The sequence below is a fragment of the Sitodiplosis mosellana genome, unplaced genomic scaffold, assembly GCF_009176505.1.
Source record: "Sitodiplosis mosellana isolate CC-2019 unplaced genomic scaffold, AAFC_SMos_1.0 Smas_scaffold_18, whole genome shotgun sequence".
In the NCBI taxonomy this organism is placed as follows: domain Eukaryota; kingdom Metazoa; phylum Arthropoda; class Insecta; order Diptera; family Cecidomyiidae; genus Sitodiplosis; species Sitodiplosis mosellana.
In genome coordinates, this window is record NW_022595260.1 from 1,641,220 (window position 1) to 1,660,202 (window position 18,983).

General features: G+C 36.4%; 3 protein-coding genes across 5 annotated transcripts; 2 read left to right on the forward strand and 1 right to left on the reverse strand.

Annotated features, from left to right (window-relative positions):
• Positions 1–47: 47 nt before the first annotated feature.
• Positions 48–12,527, reverse strand: LOC129568414 (fizzy-related protein homolog). 3 transcript variants are annotated; one of them, XM_055446240.1, is made up of 6 exons: positions 11,966–12,527; positions 9,416–9,622; positions 8,440–8,689; positions 3,584–3,817; positions 3,038–3,172; positions 48–2,553 (listed from the first exon to the last, which is right to left on the reverse strand). In XM_055446240.1, exons 2-6 carry the CDS (start codon positions 9,532–9,534, stop codon positions 1,861–1,863), a joined length of 1,431 nt encoding a protein of 476 aa, XP_055302215.1. In that variant the 5' UTR covers positions 9,535–9,622; positions 11,966–12,527; the 3' UTR covers positions 48–1,860. The 3 variants fall into 3 exon arrangements, with proteins under 3 accessions (XP_055302215.1, XP_055302214.1, XP_055302213.1); XM_055446239.1 differs by lacking the exon at positions 11,966–12,527 and adding an exon at positions 9,732–11,904; XM_055446238.1 differs by lacking the exon at positions 11,966–12,527 and adding an exon at positions 10,343–10,517.
• Positions 12,528–12,990: 463 nt separating this feature from the next.
• Positions 12,991–15,662, forward strand: LOC129568411 (zinc finger protein 26-like). Its single transcript, XM_055446234.1, has 4 exons — positions 12,991–14,287; positions 14,352–14,396; positions 14,499–14,742; positions 14,823–15,662. Exons 1-4 carry the CDS (start codon positions 13,520–13,522, stop codon positions 15,578–15,580), a joined length of 1,815 nt encoding a protein of 604 aa, XP_055302209.1. The 5' UTR covers positions 12,991–13,519; the 3' UTR covers positions 15,581–15,662.
• A 207-nt stretch (positions 15,663–15,869) lies between these two features.
• Positions 15,870–18,978, forward strand: LOC129568408 (zinc finger protein 699-like). The gene is made up of 5 exons (XM_055446230.1): positions 15,870–16,922; positions 17,026–17,555; positions 17,621–17,858; positions 17,927–18,375; positions 18,472–18,978. Exons 1-5 carry the CDS (start codon positions 15,983–15,985, stop codon positions 18,727–18,729), a joined length of 2,415 nt encoding a protein of 804 aa, XP_055302205.1. The 5' UTR covers positions 15,870–15,982; the 3' UTR covers positions 18,730–18,978.
• Positions 18,979–18,983: the final 5 nt, after the last annotated feature.

An 18,983-nucleotide genomic window follows, 5' to 3' on the forward strand; every position in this document is an offset into this window, starting at 1 on the left:
GATTTTTATCTAATCTTAATCCTATATAAAATATAAAGTAGTTCTCATCGATTTCAAATTTACACGTTTATTTATTTCTCAATTATTTTTTTTCTTCACTTCGTTTTAAATACAATCAAAATCATTCGTTATAAATACGATCAAAATCTATCTCATACAATTCGTTAACTAGCTACCGAATCATAATAATGTTCGGATGATAAAATTTCGCTTGGATTCTATGGAAAACTCTAATGTTATATCATTTGAACACGGAGAAGTGATGTTGAATAACAAACAATAGAGAAAATTGTTAGCATTTGAGAATCTTGGTGAAGAAGAATAATAAATAAACAATATTTGATCTATTTAAATGTAGTCAATCGCACCGATACAGAGTGCAATAAAGCCTGTCCAAATGTAGTCATTTAAAAAAAAAGCAAAAGCAAACGTTCGAATTTCATTCGGAAAGATTTTATCGCACATCGATACGGTCGCGACAAACTAATTTCTGTAGAAAACCTTTGGTTTAAGACTTAAATACGATCAAAACTACCAGGTCGTAATAGGTAATTAAGACCTAACGCAACAACTGTCGCACCTAATGGGCAGGTCGACTTGCTTATCGATATCTTTCGTGATCGCATTCAACGAAACTACTTTGGTTTGTTTTGTTGAATAAAGTGTGTCTATTTATATTAGTATATCGAACAATCCAAGCAAAATCTTAAGTTTTAGGCAGAGAATATCTGCACATAGATTTATTCAAATAAATTAAAAAAATCAATAAAATTTATCGATATTTTTCATGCGTTACGATGTTTTAACGCATTTGCAGTACAAAATTCATATTCCTTGCCAAGTCAAATTTGAGGCTGATCCCAGACGAATTCAGCAAAATTGACTTGGCACCCAGAAAGGAATATGAACTTTGTACTGCAGAAGCGTTACAACAACCGATAATTTTTTTTGATATTTTTAATTTATTTGAATAAATCTATGTGTAGACATTCTCTGGTTTTAGGTGAACATTTTTATTTCCTATCATATAATTTCAGTGAAATTGGTTAGTTTTCTCAGTGTATGGTGGAAAGCACGGAAATTGCACAAAATCTATTCTACAATCTACATTCGAAATTCCTTAAAATTTACGTTCGTACTATATATTGTCTCAATGGGTCCACACTTCACATTGATCTCAAATCAAGTGGATAAAGGGGTTAATTCAAATATCTATCGACTTCATTTGAGATGCATTACATCTGTAGAGCGTCTGAATTATCATTTTCATGAGTTATTTATATTGGTGTGTTTTTTTTCTTTCATTTCGTTTATAGAATGTTTAAATTATCCACGTCATTCAGATCCAATCAAAATAAAATTGACGTTGATTGCATGAGAACAAGGTTGGAAATATCGATTGAGATCTAACTCGTGAAATGAAACCCAAAAATCGCATGAAAAATATCTGTTTCAATGAAGCCTAGCATTAAAACTATAGGGCGTAAATTAATAATGATGAGAGGCAAATGATTCATGTCGTTTTTTAAATAAAAATGCATTTTGTTAAACTCAAATGGAATGGCGCGTTAGCTTCATTGTGCTGCTGTTTGTAAACTCCGCAGACAGCACAAATGTGCTATAAGCAGCAATGTGGCATGAAAAAAAAATTAGTTGATAAACGACTAGTTTAGCTCCAACATCAATGTACGCAATGTTGTACATTCAGTTCTGATTTCTTTCGAAATGATAGGCTCATTTCGAAAGAGGGAGAGAGAAAAAGAAGATAGGTGAACAACTCGATTCGATTCGATTCTATATTAAATAAAGCTCATACACACGAAAACTGTATACTTCTATGCGAATGGAACGAAAAGTCGTTTATCGAATATTTGAAAACAAATTCAAAACACTTTTGTTCTCTTTTTGGCTACGCGCTTTGCTGAACACATTCCAAAACCGAAGAGTCTCATCACCGGCTCCTGTTACAATAGCTTCACCGTCGGGACTCAAAGCTAAGTAGAGAACCCTGTATGAATGACCGGTCAGTTTGGCCACTTGAGTCAATGATGGGTATTTCCACACGAGAATCTGATTTTGCGAATAGCCGTGCGTTGAAACCAATTCCGAAGAATGTTTGGACCAAGCTAAGTTGCAAACTTGCGATCCTGTGTCGACGCTTTGCAGCGGCTGCGCTGTCAGCGTATTCCAAAACCTAATACATCGATCGGCCGTACCGCCGCCGCTAGCTAATAGTCCGTGGTGGTGGGGCGACCAGGCGATTGCTTTCACTGCAGCCATATGTTCTGAATACGATTGTACTGGATTCAGTGAGTGCAAATTCCAAACGTACAGCTTATTGTCGTTGCCACCCGATGCGAGGTATTGATTGTCCGGTGACCATTTCAAACCACACACTTCTTGGCGATGTCCGGTTAACCGCCGCTCAGACACTAAGGCTGGTGCACGAGTGTCACGTTGCATGATCAGTCGATCCCGAGACCCGCTCGACAAAATATCACCATTATATGCTAAGGCGCCCACCCGAGCCGAATGTCCTGTCAGCTTATTTATCTGCAATTTGATGAAAAGATAATGCAAAATTATTGATTTATCTGTTTCATAGTATGAAAATTGCATTTTGTGTACGTAAAGAATTCAACTTCGGCGTTTTGAACATCGAACAAAAAATGTTTATTTGAAAAGTTGAAACAAATATTTGGTTTCGAAAGCAATTGTTGTGTAATTAGATGAAGCAAAATGAGTCAAAATGTAAAAGTAAAATTGGCACGTTTTGTTACATGGAAATTATTCAGGGCTATTGTCAGACCGACATTTAGTTGTTTGTGGCATTGTCGCCAACTTTGGATAATTGTAAACGTAAATATTGACCGCATCAAACGGTAGTGAAGTTTCCAAAGATCGCAGGAGGCTAATTTGATTAGCACAATCCAAACAGCATATTTTGACGACCGTGAATATGCCTAGTTGCTTGTTTAGTTTCTGTTCGACATTTTGCTTCATGCAAAAATTTGACCATTTGAAATGTTGGACCAACCTGTTTATTCGCAGCTACGTCCCAAACGGTGACGTAGCCATGATGGGTTCCAACCGCAACTTGGTTCCCGCGTTCATTCCACGACACTGACGTCACCGAGTTCCCATCTGTGCTCAAATCACATAATCGAGTCACCTATAAATAGAAGTGAAAAAAAGGCTTGTTTACTTTTCTATATTTAGAATACATATGATCGCGGAAATTTTATCATCAACTACAGTCATTTCCGTTTAATTTGTAAGATTTTCGAAGTAATGCAAAAAATGTTGTCCCAGTTTTGGTGTGCGGCGACATGTGCATTGAGCACTTGAGCAATTATGATAACCTCGTTACATTTTGACATATTGACCGATGGTATCGTTGATAAGAAAGTGATGATAAATCAACAAAAAGGCATATTTTTTCTCATAATTTATCATTCGCCAGGTACAAATAGAAAATTAGACAAGAATCGAAAATGAATGCAGTGTTGGCATTATGTTCGTCGTTTGTTTGTTCGTTTGTTTGTTCGTTTGTTCGTTCGCTATGAAATTCATGTACACTTACTTGACTCGTACAAGCACTCCATAAGTAAACACAGCTACCTAATCCGACGGCAAGTACATTTTGTGCCGACCAATCCACCAAATTCAAATAGAAATCATCTTGTAGTTCGGGCGCGTCGAGCACTTTAAATGGTATCCGTGATATTTTCCGTGTTGCTTTCCGTGGCGATCGCAACAATTTCTGGCTTTTCGCACTAACGGGTGACAGTGAATAGGGGCATTGCTCGTTGTAGTCCTGTATTGAAGAAAAAAAAACAGAAAATGAGAAAATAATCGATAAGATTATCAATCAAATTACGTAATTTTGTGGCATTCGAGATTTTTTTCTCTTTTTTTTATTTTAAGCCGCTCGTGGTGGAGGTGGTTATATTAAAAAGATAGTCGAAATGCAAAAACCCCATTAACTAGATATCGTTTTGTTCTTAACCCTCTAATGCATACAACCGCCTCAAGACGGGCAACATTTGAACGCCTGTAGAACGTAAGCCGTACATCGGATCACATTGCTTCAAAAAGAAGTGCTTCAAAAGTTTTTATTCGTCAATGTTCTCTCTTCATTTTTGTCTTTGGCAATATTTGTCTATGTAGTGTGATTGTAAAGTTATAAACAAAAATGTGTGCAAAAACAAAAATTTGACAAAATAAATTATTCGAACTCGAAATTAGACACATTTTTGACACTTTAAAACAATGGATTTGATTGTTCTATGATATATGTCAATCGCATTTTCTGACTTAACCATGATGAATCCAGGATTATGAATATTTTTTTAATTATTTATGGCCAAAAATCAAGCAAGTACCAGTACTCCCAGCCCTAGGTAAAATTAGTGCATTAGAGGGTTAAGAACAGAAGTTGTTTTGAGATGAAGTTATGCTTATATGACCACTCACATCGCGGTAACCTGAGGAAGCGTTAGAACATCGATAAAATGCAAATTTATTAAGTAATTTTCGAAAGACTATCACATTCTTCTTGCCTTTAACCTCGTTTGTTCGTTTAGAAAATGAAAGCTTTAATATGATAAAATTCTTTATTTATGGCTTGGGAATTATTAATCGGTATAAATTTATTTTTAAACATCGTTCAAACTACGCAAACTTGCACGATCGCTGTGTCCGATGGAATCTAGTCGTAGAGGTTAAACACAAATAACTTGGCAACTAGCTTTTGGGATAAAATCGTGTGAATCAGCCCGATGACTATATCAAAGTTAATCTGACGTCTAGGAAATCGACACATTCAAAGCGAAATAGCTGGCTGAATAAGCCACGCATACCACGCTCTATTTGCGTACACAATTGTCCAATTTAAAAAGTTGATACCAACGATTTCAGATTTTTTTTTGTTCCTTCGGAATTGATAATCACAGTACGTTGGGAAAATGCTATGCATCATGCGCAAAACTGCTTATTTTTATGGCGCTAGAACGATGTGGTCAACAGTAATTGATAGATTGGGGAGAAAATAATTTCACAGCTCGTCGCAAATACTAACGCTGCTTATCAACGATGACGAAATGTCAACAAAAACATAAAAATGCTATAAACCTTTGTTGATAAGTTGTACACAAGCAATGCTACAGTTTTCGCGGAATGCTTGCGCATGACGAAAATTTTGCATTTGTTGCTATCATTTTTACTAAAATATATATTTTTGGGCGTTATCAAATTAAAATAAATCGACAAAAAATGTGACTGAAGGACGTTCTGTCGGTTTGAGTCCACCATACAATTCTCATTTCAGAGAACAGTTAATGAAATATGTTTGTTCGAATTTGGAGTGCACTTTGCACATGGTACGGACGATAAGCAATTTTACGAGTTAACCTCTCGCCTTGCATCCAAGAATATTTCCACTGGTTCTCATGCTGAAACATCATGAAACGTTTGCCGCCTGAACAATTTTTTATTAGTTTGTGACACAACCAAGCCGATCGCATAGAGAGACGGAGTGTCGATTTTGATTTGTAGGTCATGCCGATGTCTCAAAGAAATGTTTTTTTTACATATTTTTCTTCTACATAACGACAAATATCAACTGTTAGGTTACTTTCTCCGATGTGAACTATGGGCCGTGTATTTGCACAGCAAACAGCACGTAAGAGAGACGAAGGAACTTTTTGCAAAAAAAAAACTTTAGCATTAGGCTCGTTTTCATCATGACTGTCCATAACAATAAAAACTAATGTTTATGGGTTTTTTATCAACAAAATTTTTGTCAACCTCATTGTGTATGCAAAACGGTACATCGCCAATGTATCGTACGGTTTTGTGGCTAATCCACAAACTCTAATCTAAATAAAACTTGGTGGTATTTTTTGTGCGTGCAAAAACTGAAACTGTTATAAGTGCGAAACGCACATTTTCATTTCGTCTCTGTCTCGTTCAGATTGAGTTCGCTTTGTGTTATTTAGAAATATGATCAAATCAACGCACACTACAGCACAAAAGCAAAGCATAAGCACACACACGCATGCACAGTCGCACACACGCATTAAATGGAGACTTTCTTGTGAAAATCTTATTACCTATTTATCAGCAATTTGCATTCAAATCGCCAAATGTTAATAACAGCTTTTTTTCGCGAAGACATTCCAATAGATAAGCAGATTGAGCGAATGCGTTCACGCACTTTTGGACTAAATTGGTTTATTGGGGTGAACGCTTTAGGAAATCCATTTGTCAGTGGCCGTTTTCGTATCTTTTTCGATATGTTGGCTTTGCTTGATCGAACCGCTTCGATAAAAACAAACAGAAATAAACGGATTTATGCAGATATCTACATTTGTAAGCCAATCTATTCTCAGAAGATGACAATCTCTGTCCGAAGAACACAAAACGGCTCGCTGCACATCCAAATCAACACAAAATCGTTTTTGGTTTGCGGTGACGAAACATTGTGAATGACTTTAGGTAACTTGAATCACAAACCTGAATGTGTGTTTACTTGCTAAGACCGGACATTGCGATAAAACGAATAGTTTTTGTTTTTCGTGGAATGCATTTACCTTTGAGCACGACATGCGTTTCCGGTTTCATTGTCATTCAATTTGCATTATCTTGATGGTCTACCGATCCATTCATACATCCATAAAAGTACGGCCATTGTTCACTGATCGTTTTCAGTTCGGTTCCATTTACATGTTTTACAATTTCAAATTGCAATGCCCATACTTTGTTGTGCGCCAGCATAAATGCTCAGGTCACACAATCAGTATGTGTTACTATGTGCCCGAAAATCTTTGCATATATAAAGGTATCATTTTGGCCAAACGCACGAAAGAATAATAAATGTACGAGTGTACATATTTAGCATTGGCTACCGAAATTCCGCACGAACTTAATTAAGAAATTATTTTCGAGCTTCAAATGGAAAATAGGTTTTATGTATGTTTTTTTTATCTCTTTGTTTTTAATTTGGCATTTCGCGCACAATTGATTATTATTCACCACGAATGCGAATTTAAGCACGCAAAATCGTGCACTTTACATTTCTACCTGACGCTAATTGGACAATTCAATTAACGAAACCAATTTAATGCTAAAGCTTTGTGCAGTGATTCGCTCATTTATAAATCATTGACGCTTCCTTTTCCCAAAAGATCAATCGACTTTTATAGCAAACCATAAAATCTTGCCCATAGACCAATAAATCAAATTCAATTCATTTGCACACGGGAAGACAAAAAACAACAACAACCGAAAATGAACTCATACCAAAGATTTAGAGAAATTCGCACCTTTTCTATAATACACATGTCGTGAGTTGAGTATTTTGGTAAAACAAAAAGACGAAAAAAAACTCATAAAATCGATATGCGCGAAGGTTAAAATGATTTTGGGTTCGATGAATCTTAAAAGTGGCGGTAACTAGCTACCACTCGCAGTGGCCAGATAAGGTAAAATAAGTTATTGACTTGTTGCTATTCTATGAATGGTATGGGAAACCAATTCATTCATGAGTTTTGATTGATGATGATCGCACCTTAAAATTCTTCGGGTGAATGAAAGTTGGTGATCTTTTCAGTGAACTACCAACAATTTAACTGCGCACAGCGATTTACGCATATAAACTAAGTCAGTTGAGTCCCAACAACTGAATGTGCCGAGCAATTTATCGAAGCGGTTCATAAATTTCCATTGAATTCACTTGTACTTCTGTGTTTCTTTCTCACTTCAGTGAATTTTCAAGCCTGACTTAATGAAATGATTGCGTTGTATACAGAATGCCTGTTTCAATTTTAAAATGCCTACATATCGTTCGGCTGCTTTATTTCCAAAGCACAAAACCAAACTAGAGGAGGCCCAAATAGGCTGTGACAGAAGAAGAAGAAGAAAATGTGTGTTTTATATTTACATAAGGCATTTGCATAAATTAATATGAAAGCGATAAATATTAGAATCAAATAAGATGGCCACGAATCTACTTCTTTGACGATACACATGGGCATATTAAAGCGGCCTTTCGTAAGCTCCGTTGGTTTCGATTGAACAGTTGATAGAATGGAAGGTGGAGAAGAAAGTAATAAAATCGTGGCTTAAAAGTGATTGAGAGTTTTTTTTATATGTTTTTTGTCATGTTTTACACTTTTTCAACGAATCGAACAAATTTTATTGGTTTGAATTTCCGAAATGCGCAAGTACTTCAATTGAACAATAAATTTTGATGAATACAGCAACATTTACTTTTGAAAATATCTGCTATATAAACGTGAATACATAGCCGATATGCGACTTCGACTATCATATAAGTCAATAAACGCATCCATTTCATATCACGGGTTTCGAAAAACGTCAATCGAAATTTGAAAAAAAAGATGTGTATTCATTTTTTTTATAAAATGATAAACTTACCTGTTTGGTTGGCGATTGATATTTGAAGAGTCCACGTTTTGCACTGCAAGACACATTTTCGTTGCGATCGTCAGCTACCGTTTTAACGTCTTCGATGCCATTGCCCAGCAATTCATTTTTCAACAAACATGAATAGGCTAAACTATCACGAGCTGTTTCGCCGCAATCGCGTTGCTTCTTCGTTGTTTGTGACGAATTTTCATTTGTTTTCGTTATCGATGCATAATTTGTTTGCCAATTGTTATTTGCCCTGAAATTCAGACGAAACAATTTTTCACTCAACTTGTAAAAACATACCGATTGCAAAATTCCAATCGATTATAAATTCAATAAGGTGAGAATAAAAGCATAGGGAATGATGAATGTGCACAATAAGCGAAACATGAACTGGAAATGTTTGGATACGGGTTGACGAGCAGTCAAAGCAAAAATATGTCGGTGCTGTTCGAGTGATCGAGACACATTTGTCGATTTCATAAAAGTTCTAGGAAATTTTCATCGCACACGAATTTGAGGAATGTTGAAGCGTTTGAGTGAAATTGATCGGGGGACAATGACACATGCCATTGCTAGCACGTGCATTTGTGTCTGTTTGATCGATCAAGAACATGCAAACTCATGATTTATTTTTTTCTCTTCCAACTAAAAAATATTCGCTTATTAATTGAATAAACAAGAGTTTATATTTCATTTAGTGACACAATCCCGGTATGTCATGTAGAACCAGCTACATTTCGAAATACTCTCCGGATGTTTGGCAACTAGATCCAAAAAAACTGATAAAATCGAAACATTTGTCAATTTGAAGCATATTTCTTTTGTTCCTCTCTTTGTTGACGTAGAAATACACGCACATTTTCCCCCAGAAAAAAGAAACATAAATCCAAGCCTATCAAACACGGTGTGAATGAACAGTTCCAGTAGCACATGTAATTTGAATATTTTGTGACTAATTAAGTCGTCGGGTTTTCTTTACCTGCACGGTATGAATCGATCGAATGATGCACTTTCTTCGGACTCTTGTCTATTGAATAAATTTCGAGCGACCGGACTACAATATTTCAAAACGCGTTTCTCGTAGTCTGGACTATACATTTCGTTGGACAGCTTTTGTTAATTATTCTGTTTCTGTCGTTTGTTTGTCAAACAAAATGTGTACGTTGTGGTTTTTTTCTGGTCGAATCTGAAAATAAAACAGAAAGAAGCAAATAAGCAAAATTTTATTAATACGATCATTTTTTTAAAATGAATATTCAATGTTCATGCATATACAATGTATATGTATATTATACATTTTAGAATTATTTGATAATAATTTTTCGGTTTGCACAGGATATGACCCCAATGTTGGTTATGAAGTTCATTGTCGTAATTAACACTTTGAAACCACAATGCAATCTAAAAAGTACTAAACACCAATAAATGTTTAATCTAAAAGTAACCACTGCCGGCATAGAGGCAGTTCCTTTTCTGTGGGTTAACATTATCGTAAGCCTCAAAATCACATCCATTGAACAAAGCTCTCACACACTTTTAAACACTAAACGTATCTGTTCGTATGATTTCACAGTAAAATTTGGCAAATAAATTTCTACTCTTATTCTTTTTGATTACAAAAATGTGGGCGATCTTCATATGGGCATTGTACGGAATGAAGCTTTACAAAGGTAAACTTTTCGTTAATTTGTCGGTATGAATGTATACGGTGAACTCATTTTGCACAACTCCATACATTTACTTAGCTCACGATATTTCAACACGGATTCCATCGTTTATTGTAAAATGAAATAATTGTTGCAAATGGCTTATCAAATGAATACTCGCGATGATTATCACACATTTTGATAAGATTTTACCCAATGGTCGGTACAATGTTTGAAGAAATTACAAAAATAAAACTTACAATTATCGTGAAAAAGATAACTGAACTGATGTGTCGTTGTCAGATCAAGTAAGCATAAATTAAATGAAAAACCAAAATCAATCAGTCTTGAATAACAAGAAATGTAAGGCGCACTCAGATCACAGAGGGAAAAAAAATACAAATCAGTGAACCGTTTGAAGTGTGGATCGAGACTGGAGAAAAGCAACTGATTTGAAAAGTGACAATATTTGATGAAATGCTCAAAAGTACTGAACGAAAAGGAGAAAGAGAAAAAGCGAGACACACTCATATGTGTGGGCATATGAGCCAACAGTCACATATGGTTTGGCTTTGGCAGCCGTATGAGTGGTGCGATTATATTCCAATTTACACGGAGACAAACACACTTGCGCCCATATGTGACAGTTTGTCAAACAATGATATAACATAATACCAAGAAGCATTGGCTGGAGATTAGAAGCATGGACATTAGTCAGAGATAATGTGTACAAAGACCATTAGAAGAAAATCGTGATAAGCAGATAATGAACTAACTCGTTTCGATTTGTTCACAACTATAAAGTTTGTACTATCAGTTAGGTCGTGTTCGACTGCTCTCTCAGCGCAGTGTTGTGCATCATTACCACCCGATGATTGCGAGTTGTACAATGTACAATCAAAGCAAGCAATTAAGCGATAAGAAACTGAACAATGTTCAAAAGTGCACTAATAACGATAAACTCATATTTTGCCCGACGGCAAAAGCACAAACGCACACATACACGCGCATATATGAGCTCATCATACACACACGCTCAATTTGAAATGCATTAATTTTCATGTTGTTGCTTTCGGCCGATATTCTCTTCAACTCATTGTAGTATAAAATGGGAATGGGTGGAAATTCTTTCGTTCAATTTATTCGGTTTAAATGCAAATCGACTTTATTGGATTTTATTACGTTGCATCCCATTATAATCACGTCACAAAAACCCACAATAAAAGCATTTATTCATAGCCACCATTGAATGCTTATCTGAGTTTATAAATATACGACCGTTGCATTTATCGGTTTGCACACACGAATTCCATGCGAATCGAATGCAGCGCAAACATTTGTTGCATTGCCATTGTTTTACTGTTACGTCTGTTGGGAGAAACGTTGAATGTAGCCAGACGTTAATCTCTCAACGATTTTGACTATTTTACACATTATTTCCAGTTATTCTGATCGTTTCCGTTTTTTCTTCAGAAAACCGTTCACCGATCAATGTGCCAAAGTCAAATACCACACACGATTATGTTCTTTCAATTGCTCTTTCTATTGATATCACACAAAAGTAAGTAAGGTTAGGTTTTGAACAATATCATTTCAATATGACCTCTTTCCCCGCACATTTTTGGCACAATTATCTATTTGAATAATGTTTTTGTTTGCATATAGCAACCCATTAATTAGCCCAGTTTCGCCGAAGACTCATTGAAGAAATTGAAACCATACAAACACATATCAGTAGTCGATTGTTGACATTTGTTAGCTGAACACATATAGCATACAATAGCACACAATGTGTGTACCATTGCTACTCATACGCTGCACTACGCAATAGAACCATCACTTAATATTACAACACCCAATATCCTTGTAGCTGTTTTACTTACATTTCAATTAAATTCGTAATTTGCGTCGTTTTATTGATAAAATTGGAAATGATGGCTGTTTTCTACTCAACAAATGCGCATATTTCCTTATCAAACAAAAAATACAGGTTAAATTCAACTGTCAATGCTATTGAGTAGATCTGTGTTGTGGCTGGTTTTGTTGTGGCCACTTCTTCTTTTTCTTTCTCGCACCGTCTATTTTCTACACACACAGTCTCTCTTGCATAGACTAGTGATGAGGGGCCTATCGCTTTTGTACAGAACAAAACACAGTTTCTTCGACTACCAAAAATCACACTGTTCACGTTGCACTCAACTTATTCTTCATTTTGATTTTCAAAAGCACTGTTTTCAGATGGAAATTATGCAAAGAAAAGACCAACAATTGATTGAAATTTAACGAAAAATGAAATTTTACTGCTGCTGATTGAGCATCGTCGTACGTGTGACGCAGTCGAACGAATACAACTGCCATATAAATGTGAAGCACACCATTGAATGTAAGGAGCGCTAGATGGTTGTCTCTGTCACACCAACGGTTGGTATACACGTCGAAACGAGTGTGGTTCGATGAATGAACTCTCTATGAACTCTCACAATGAAAGACTTTTTTCAAAATGGAAACCGTTAACACAGTTTTGCTTTGGATGATCGTTTTCGGATTTCTATAGAAAAGGACCTTTTAGCAATTTTAACAAGCGCACGCATTGGATATAATTTGTTTTTTGTCGGATTTTTGTTTTTTTCCCCAATCATTATTATTGCTGTTTATTTTTCAAATTGAAAGAAAAAGGGGGAATCATTATTAGAAATTAATGATGACAGCAGCAGGAGAAGGAGCATCAAAAGCGACATCTGGAGGCTGTCGATCAAGTTGGATGAACTCTCGTTCAAGCACGACGAATATCACGGAACCAACTGCTGTCAGCTTGACTACTGTCAGATTGTCACATAAAAAAACTTGTTTACAATTTGTATGGGCTATAGTTTCATATATTTCACAGCCTGTGACTTACATATGTTTTCAAAAAACACTGAACGGTGAACATGAAATACTAAATGTTCTAAGAAATGTTTTTTTTTTCTTCGCAAAATCTTTTCGAAATGAACTCATGGAATTCCCACAAATTCGATCGCTAGTCAACTTCGGGGAGAAGTCTACACGCCGAAAATAAACTGAATCAAGAAATTAATTTTTCAGCGACCGGCTTTAAATTTGAATAGTTTTTGTAATCTTTGACTTCTACCTAACAATTTGATAATATAAATGGCACTATAAAAAACTACAGTTTGCGTTTTATCAATTTTGAAAACTGAGTATCAAAACAAAATGAACATCTTCAAATCTATTATTTTATGTCACTTGAAAGGCTGTTGCAAGTATTCTTCATACGACGAAATGGAATGAATTCAAATTCAAATTTGACAAAAGAAACTCTCCAACTACCATTTATTCTGCATACAAACTCAACTTTAGCTCATTGTAGTGGAAATGGACTCAGAACAATCACGAAGTTGTCGTAGCACGACTGCTCCAGGACGAAACTGCTGTCAATGATGACAGATGTCAATCGTTTCCGTTCTCATTATGAATTGTTTACGATTTACAAGAAAGTTTTGTCTTATCAGATTTATAGCTTAGAAATTGGAAACGAAACAAGGAGAAACAGAAACATGGAAAGTGTTTTCGTCACAGAAAACCCAATCGATATAAATCTTTTTGTGAGTGAATGCAATGATGTGCCAAAGTTGAAAGTAGGAGAGATATTTCAATTGCGAGACAACAGCCTGTCAATGTGCTGTGTGCACTGCTTACAAGAGTTTCAATATTTTACCGAATTTTCGTTGCATATACAAGATCATCAGTTCTTGCATAGTGATGTGGCTCAATTGAGAGAAGTCAAAGAAGGAGATTCAAACCGACTGGCTTATGCAGATGAAATATCACAATTGGATACGGCTTATGGATATGGACAGTCCAATGTCAAAGCCGAAACAGTCAGAGAAGAAGGAGGAGGAGGCAACGACTCGGAGTTCTTCGGCAAAGATTTAGAGTTGGTAGAAGGATGGTCTGACGAAGACTTTGTAGATAATAATCAAAGTATTTTTGAACCGGAAATAAATGTAGAATCATTTGAAAAGCTACCCGCAACTCCATCATTCATCGAGGGCACCGATTATGAAAGATTAAATGGTAAATATCGATGCTTAACTTGCAACGCTCATGAGAATGCGAAATGGGAACACTTCAAAGACCATCTGCTGACACATTCGAATGTGAGGAATATATTCTGTCCAATTTGTGCAAAAGGCTTTTCTGCTGTAAGTAATATAGAAGATATCATATAAATATAAACCATTGACTATTACTGCATATATTTACTAGATCGCATACGTCCGCAAGCACGTGAACAGAACACACAAAACTAAGGTAAGAAAGGTGGAAAATTGATTTTAATTCAGAAACAAATTATGCTCAAATATTTGTTCCCATTAAAATTGTTGCTCTTTCATTTTTTTGCGGAAAATGTAGATAACCGCTGATAAAATTAGAGAGGCTCAACCATCGTTCAATCCATCGGCAATTTCTGTGTCTCCGGTCAAAACAATGGAAACCAAGTCGTTTGTTGAGGGTGAGGATTATGAGAAATCCAACGGTCGATTCAAGTGTTTAACATGCGATCGCGAAATGCTGGATCATATCAAAGAGCACCTCATGACTCATTCAAACGACAAAAACGTCTTTTGCCCGATTTGCCACAAACGCTTCATCACTAGTAAGATTCTTCATATAATTTCAATTGTGTTTGAAAAGACTTATTCAATTATAAATTTTATTACTCCTCCCACAAAAAAGTCAGCTACATCAGGAAACATGTAAATCGATTCCATAAGAGGCGCATAAATGCAGAACAGATTAAATTGGCGCAGTCATCATTTCATATTCTAAACAAAAGGAAGCCTTCCGTCCATCCGAGCGATGTTGCTTTGGCGGTTGTGCTTAGCCAAAATAAGCTCGAGAATGTGGAGAAGAATTTCGAATGTTTTGTTTGCCATAGGCACTTCATGAGTTTGAGTTCTCTGCGGATCCATTTGAAACTCCACAGCGGCATTAAATTTTGTTGTCCACATTGTGATAAACTATTCGCTATGAAATCGTACGTCCGAGATCACATCGTTGCGATGCATAACATCAGAAGAGAAGAAATACCAAGTGATAGCATCCGACAAGCAACAGGCAACGTTGCATCAGAACAACGAAGACTTCAACCAGCCAATGCTGCATTGTTTGAATGCAATCTGTGTAAAAATCAGTATAGCAATAAACAAACACTGCGTCAGCATATGAAAACGCATACTACGGCGAGTCCATTTTTATGTGTGAGCTGCGGAGCTGTTTATAAATCCATTGCCAATTTGCGATACCATATGGAGCGGCATCAGGCCGATCCAAACAAGAGACACATGTGTAATGAATGCAAAAAAACCTACCCGACCAGGCGTTATATGCTCTCTCATTATCGCACAATTCATTTGAATAAACGGAAGAGGAAGCCGAAGAAAGATAAAGCGTCGGATAATAATGAAGGACAATTGGCAAATGCTCTACTGTAAATAGGGTTTGCAGAATAAAAAAACAAAATGATTCATAAATTTATGTAAACCAAAAATAAAATGTGATTGAATGAACCAAAAACTCCAACTGCCCTTTAGTATCTCATTCAGTCTAAGTTTTTGCAGAAAATAAATCGAAAAATGCTCCTTTAGTGTGCTAAAGCGAGCGCCATCTGAACGTGATCAACCCAAAGAGATTCTTTTCTCCTTCACATGCTAATTCTCCTTATCCCGTCTTGAATATCGCACGAGTGGCATTAACTCACGGCTATCAATTCTACTGTCAAATATTCCAAACGTCAAACGATAATAATCAGGATTGTTTACAATTTACTGATTATCCAGAGTTATTATTCACAACGTATCTAAAACACAGAAATAAACCGTCTGAACAAAAAAAAAATGGAGACCGTTTTTGTGAGAGAGAGTTTGATAGATTACAATCAATGGACAAGTGATAATAACCAATTTCAAAAGATGAAAATTGGTGAAATATTTCAATTAATGGACAGTAGCATTTCGCTGTGTTGCCTGAATTGCTCGCAAGAGTTTCAATATTTCACTGAATTCACATTGCATATTCAGGAGCATTTTATGCGTGGAGAAATCGCAAAATTAAAAGAAGTCAAAGAAGAAGTTCCAAGTGAAAGCCAAAATGAAGCAGTGGTCGATGATTCGGTGCCGCAAAACGAAGGGATAATAGTTAAATGTGAGGTTATTCGAAATGATGCGGATGATGATGATTTTTTCAACGATGATTCTGAGATGAGATGGTCGGACGATGACGTGAATAGTGTGTTGATGGATCAACGGGATGCGGGACTACCGACCGAAAATCTCCCAAAAAATGTATTAATCGTCGAAGGAACTGATTACGAAAAATTAAATGACAAATTCAAGTGTTTGACCTGTGATCATGAAGCAACAAAATGGAATCAATTCGAGGAGCACGTATTGAATCATTCAAATCCAAAAGATGTGATGTGCCCAATTTGCTCTAAGATTTTTGCATCATATGCGTACACGCAAAAACATTGCAACCGAACGCACAGTCAGAAAATCTCCTTGGAAAAAATAAAGGAAGCTCAAGCGATGCGATATAAGAAAGAAGCAAGTGTGGTTGTTCCAACAGCTCCCCCACCACCGCCAAAGCAGAAGATAAATCCAAAGCCAGAGAAAAGGATGTTCGATGGAACGGACTACAAAAAAGTAGATGATAAGTTTCAATGCTTGACATGTAATCGAAAGATGGCCAAATTGGATCATATGAAAGAGCATCTTTTGACACATACTAGCGAAAAAAATGTGTTGTGTCCATTCTGCGCGCGTGCATTCATCACGGGTAAGTGTATTTGTTATTACCGGAGCAGTAGGAGTATAAAATATAGAAAAAATTTACACAATTCACGTATGTCTCCATTATAAATTCCCACTTGTACTTACAGAGGCATACGTTCGCAAACATGTCAATAGAAGTCACAACAATATACGAATTACAGCCGAAGAGATTAGAGCGGCTCAGTCTACGATCGATGTATCGCTGAAGAAGAAAGAATGGGAAATGCAGCAGAAACGTACACAAATGATCAAGGCAGCGACCAGTTCAATGACGGCAACGGCAGCAGCTGAAGAGGGAACAGTTCGGTGTTTATTCTGTGAGAAACGTTTCACAAAAGCTCGTTATGCCCAGAAACATATGCGATTGATCCATGGTAAGCCGATAGCAATCGGTGATGTTGTGAGCTGTCAACCCATTATCAATGGAAGTGATGGAACCAAATTTTCAGCTGAAAAAGATGACGGAGGTGGAATCAGTAAAGAAGTTGCATGCGTCGGAGAAGAGCCGGAGAAAAAATTTGAATGCTTCGAATGTCACAAGCAATTTGTGAGCTTGAATTCAGTTCGAATTCACATGAAATTGCACAGTGGAATAAAGTACATTTGTCCGTATTGCGGCAAAGTATTCGCCATGAAGGTATAAACAAGTAATACATTCCATATTACTATTATTATTATATAATATATTTTTTTCAATGACAGTCATACGTGAGAGATCACATTGTGATAATGCACGGAATGAGGCGGGAGGACATACCGAAGGAAAGTGTTCGGCAAGTTTCGGAAGATTTTATTTACACGCCACGGCCCAATGTTGCCCTGTATGAGTGTTATTTGTGCCGGAACCAGTATCGAAAACGAAACCGATTACGAGAACACATGAACACACATATGAATGGACCATTCTTGTGTGTGATCTGTGGAGCGGTTTACAAATCAAGTAATACATTCCAGTCACTATTATTATTTATTATTGAGAAATTTGAAATATTTTTTTTTACAAATCAGCGGACACGCTTAGGCATCACATGGAAAGACACAAAGCCAATCCCGATGAGCCTCATCAGTGTACTGACTGTGGAAAAATGTATCCGACACGTCGGTACATGTTGTCCCACTATCGCACAATTCATCTGAACAAGCGACGAAAGAAATCGACGGTTCCCGTCGAGAGGAAGTACGACATTACTTGTGAAATATGCGAAAAGAAATTTATGAGTCAGCATAATCTCAATCAACACCAATCTGTACACAATCGGGACCCAAAGGAACTGATTTGTCATGTCTGCGGATGGGAGTTTAAGGAGCGTTCAAATCTGAAGCAACACCTCGAATCTCATGGCAATAATAAAACGACTTGTGAAATATGCAATAAGGTACTCTCGCATCGATACTTACAAGAACACATGAAAATTCATGGCAACAAAGAGTTCCAGTGTTCAAATTGTGGGATGCAGGTGAGTCATTCGACTGTCCTCTTGGTCAAGAGAAATGAAGTTATGCTAAAGAAGCCTTGAACCCTTTTCTTATAAGTTATTTTTTTATATGTGCAGTTTGTTTCTCAAGAAAGACTGAAACGTCATATGGTTCGGCATTCGGGTGAGCCCAAATACAAATGCGATTTATGCCCAAAGGCCTACACCAGATCCGATAAGCTACTGTATCACCGACGCACTCACGATCAGCAAATGACACACGAATGCCGAACGTGCGGCAAGGGATTCTTCTCAATCAAATCACTGCGAAAACACGAAAACAAACATTATTTAGAAGACAATGGCCTTTTGAAGTCGAACAATTTGAACATATAATTTCCCCTAAAAATGGAATAAATTTAATGGTTTGTATACGTGAGAAATTCATTATAACTTTATGTCATTTGGAATGAAGATTAAACGGCTAATAACAGCATCACTGGACAACGACGATGTTGATTCTAATCTCGATTTAAAAAAAACCTAGTTAATATGCGATGAAAAACTAATTGAAACCGAATAAAAATTGTAAATCGTATGAATACAAGTAATTCAATCATGAATTGACCGATCAACATCACAAAACCTCC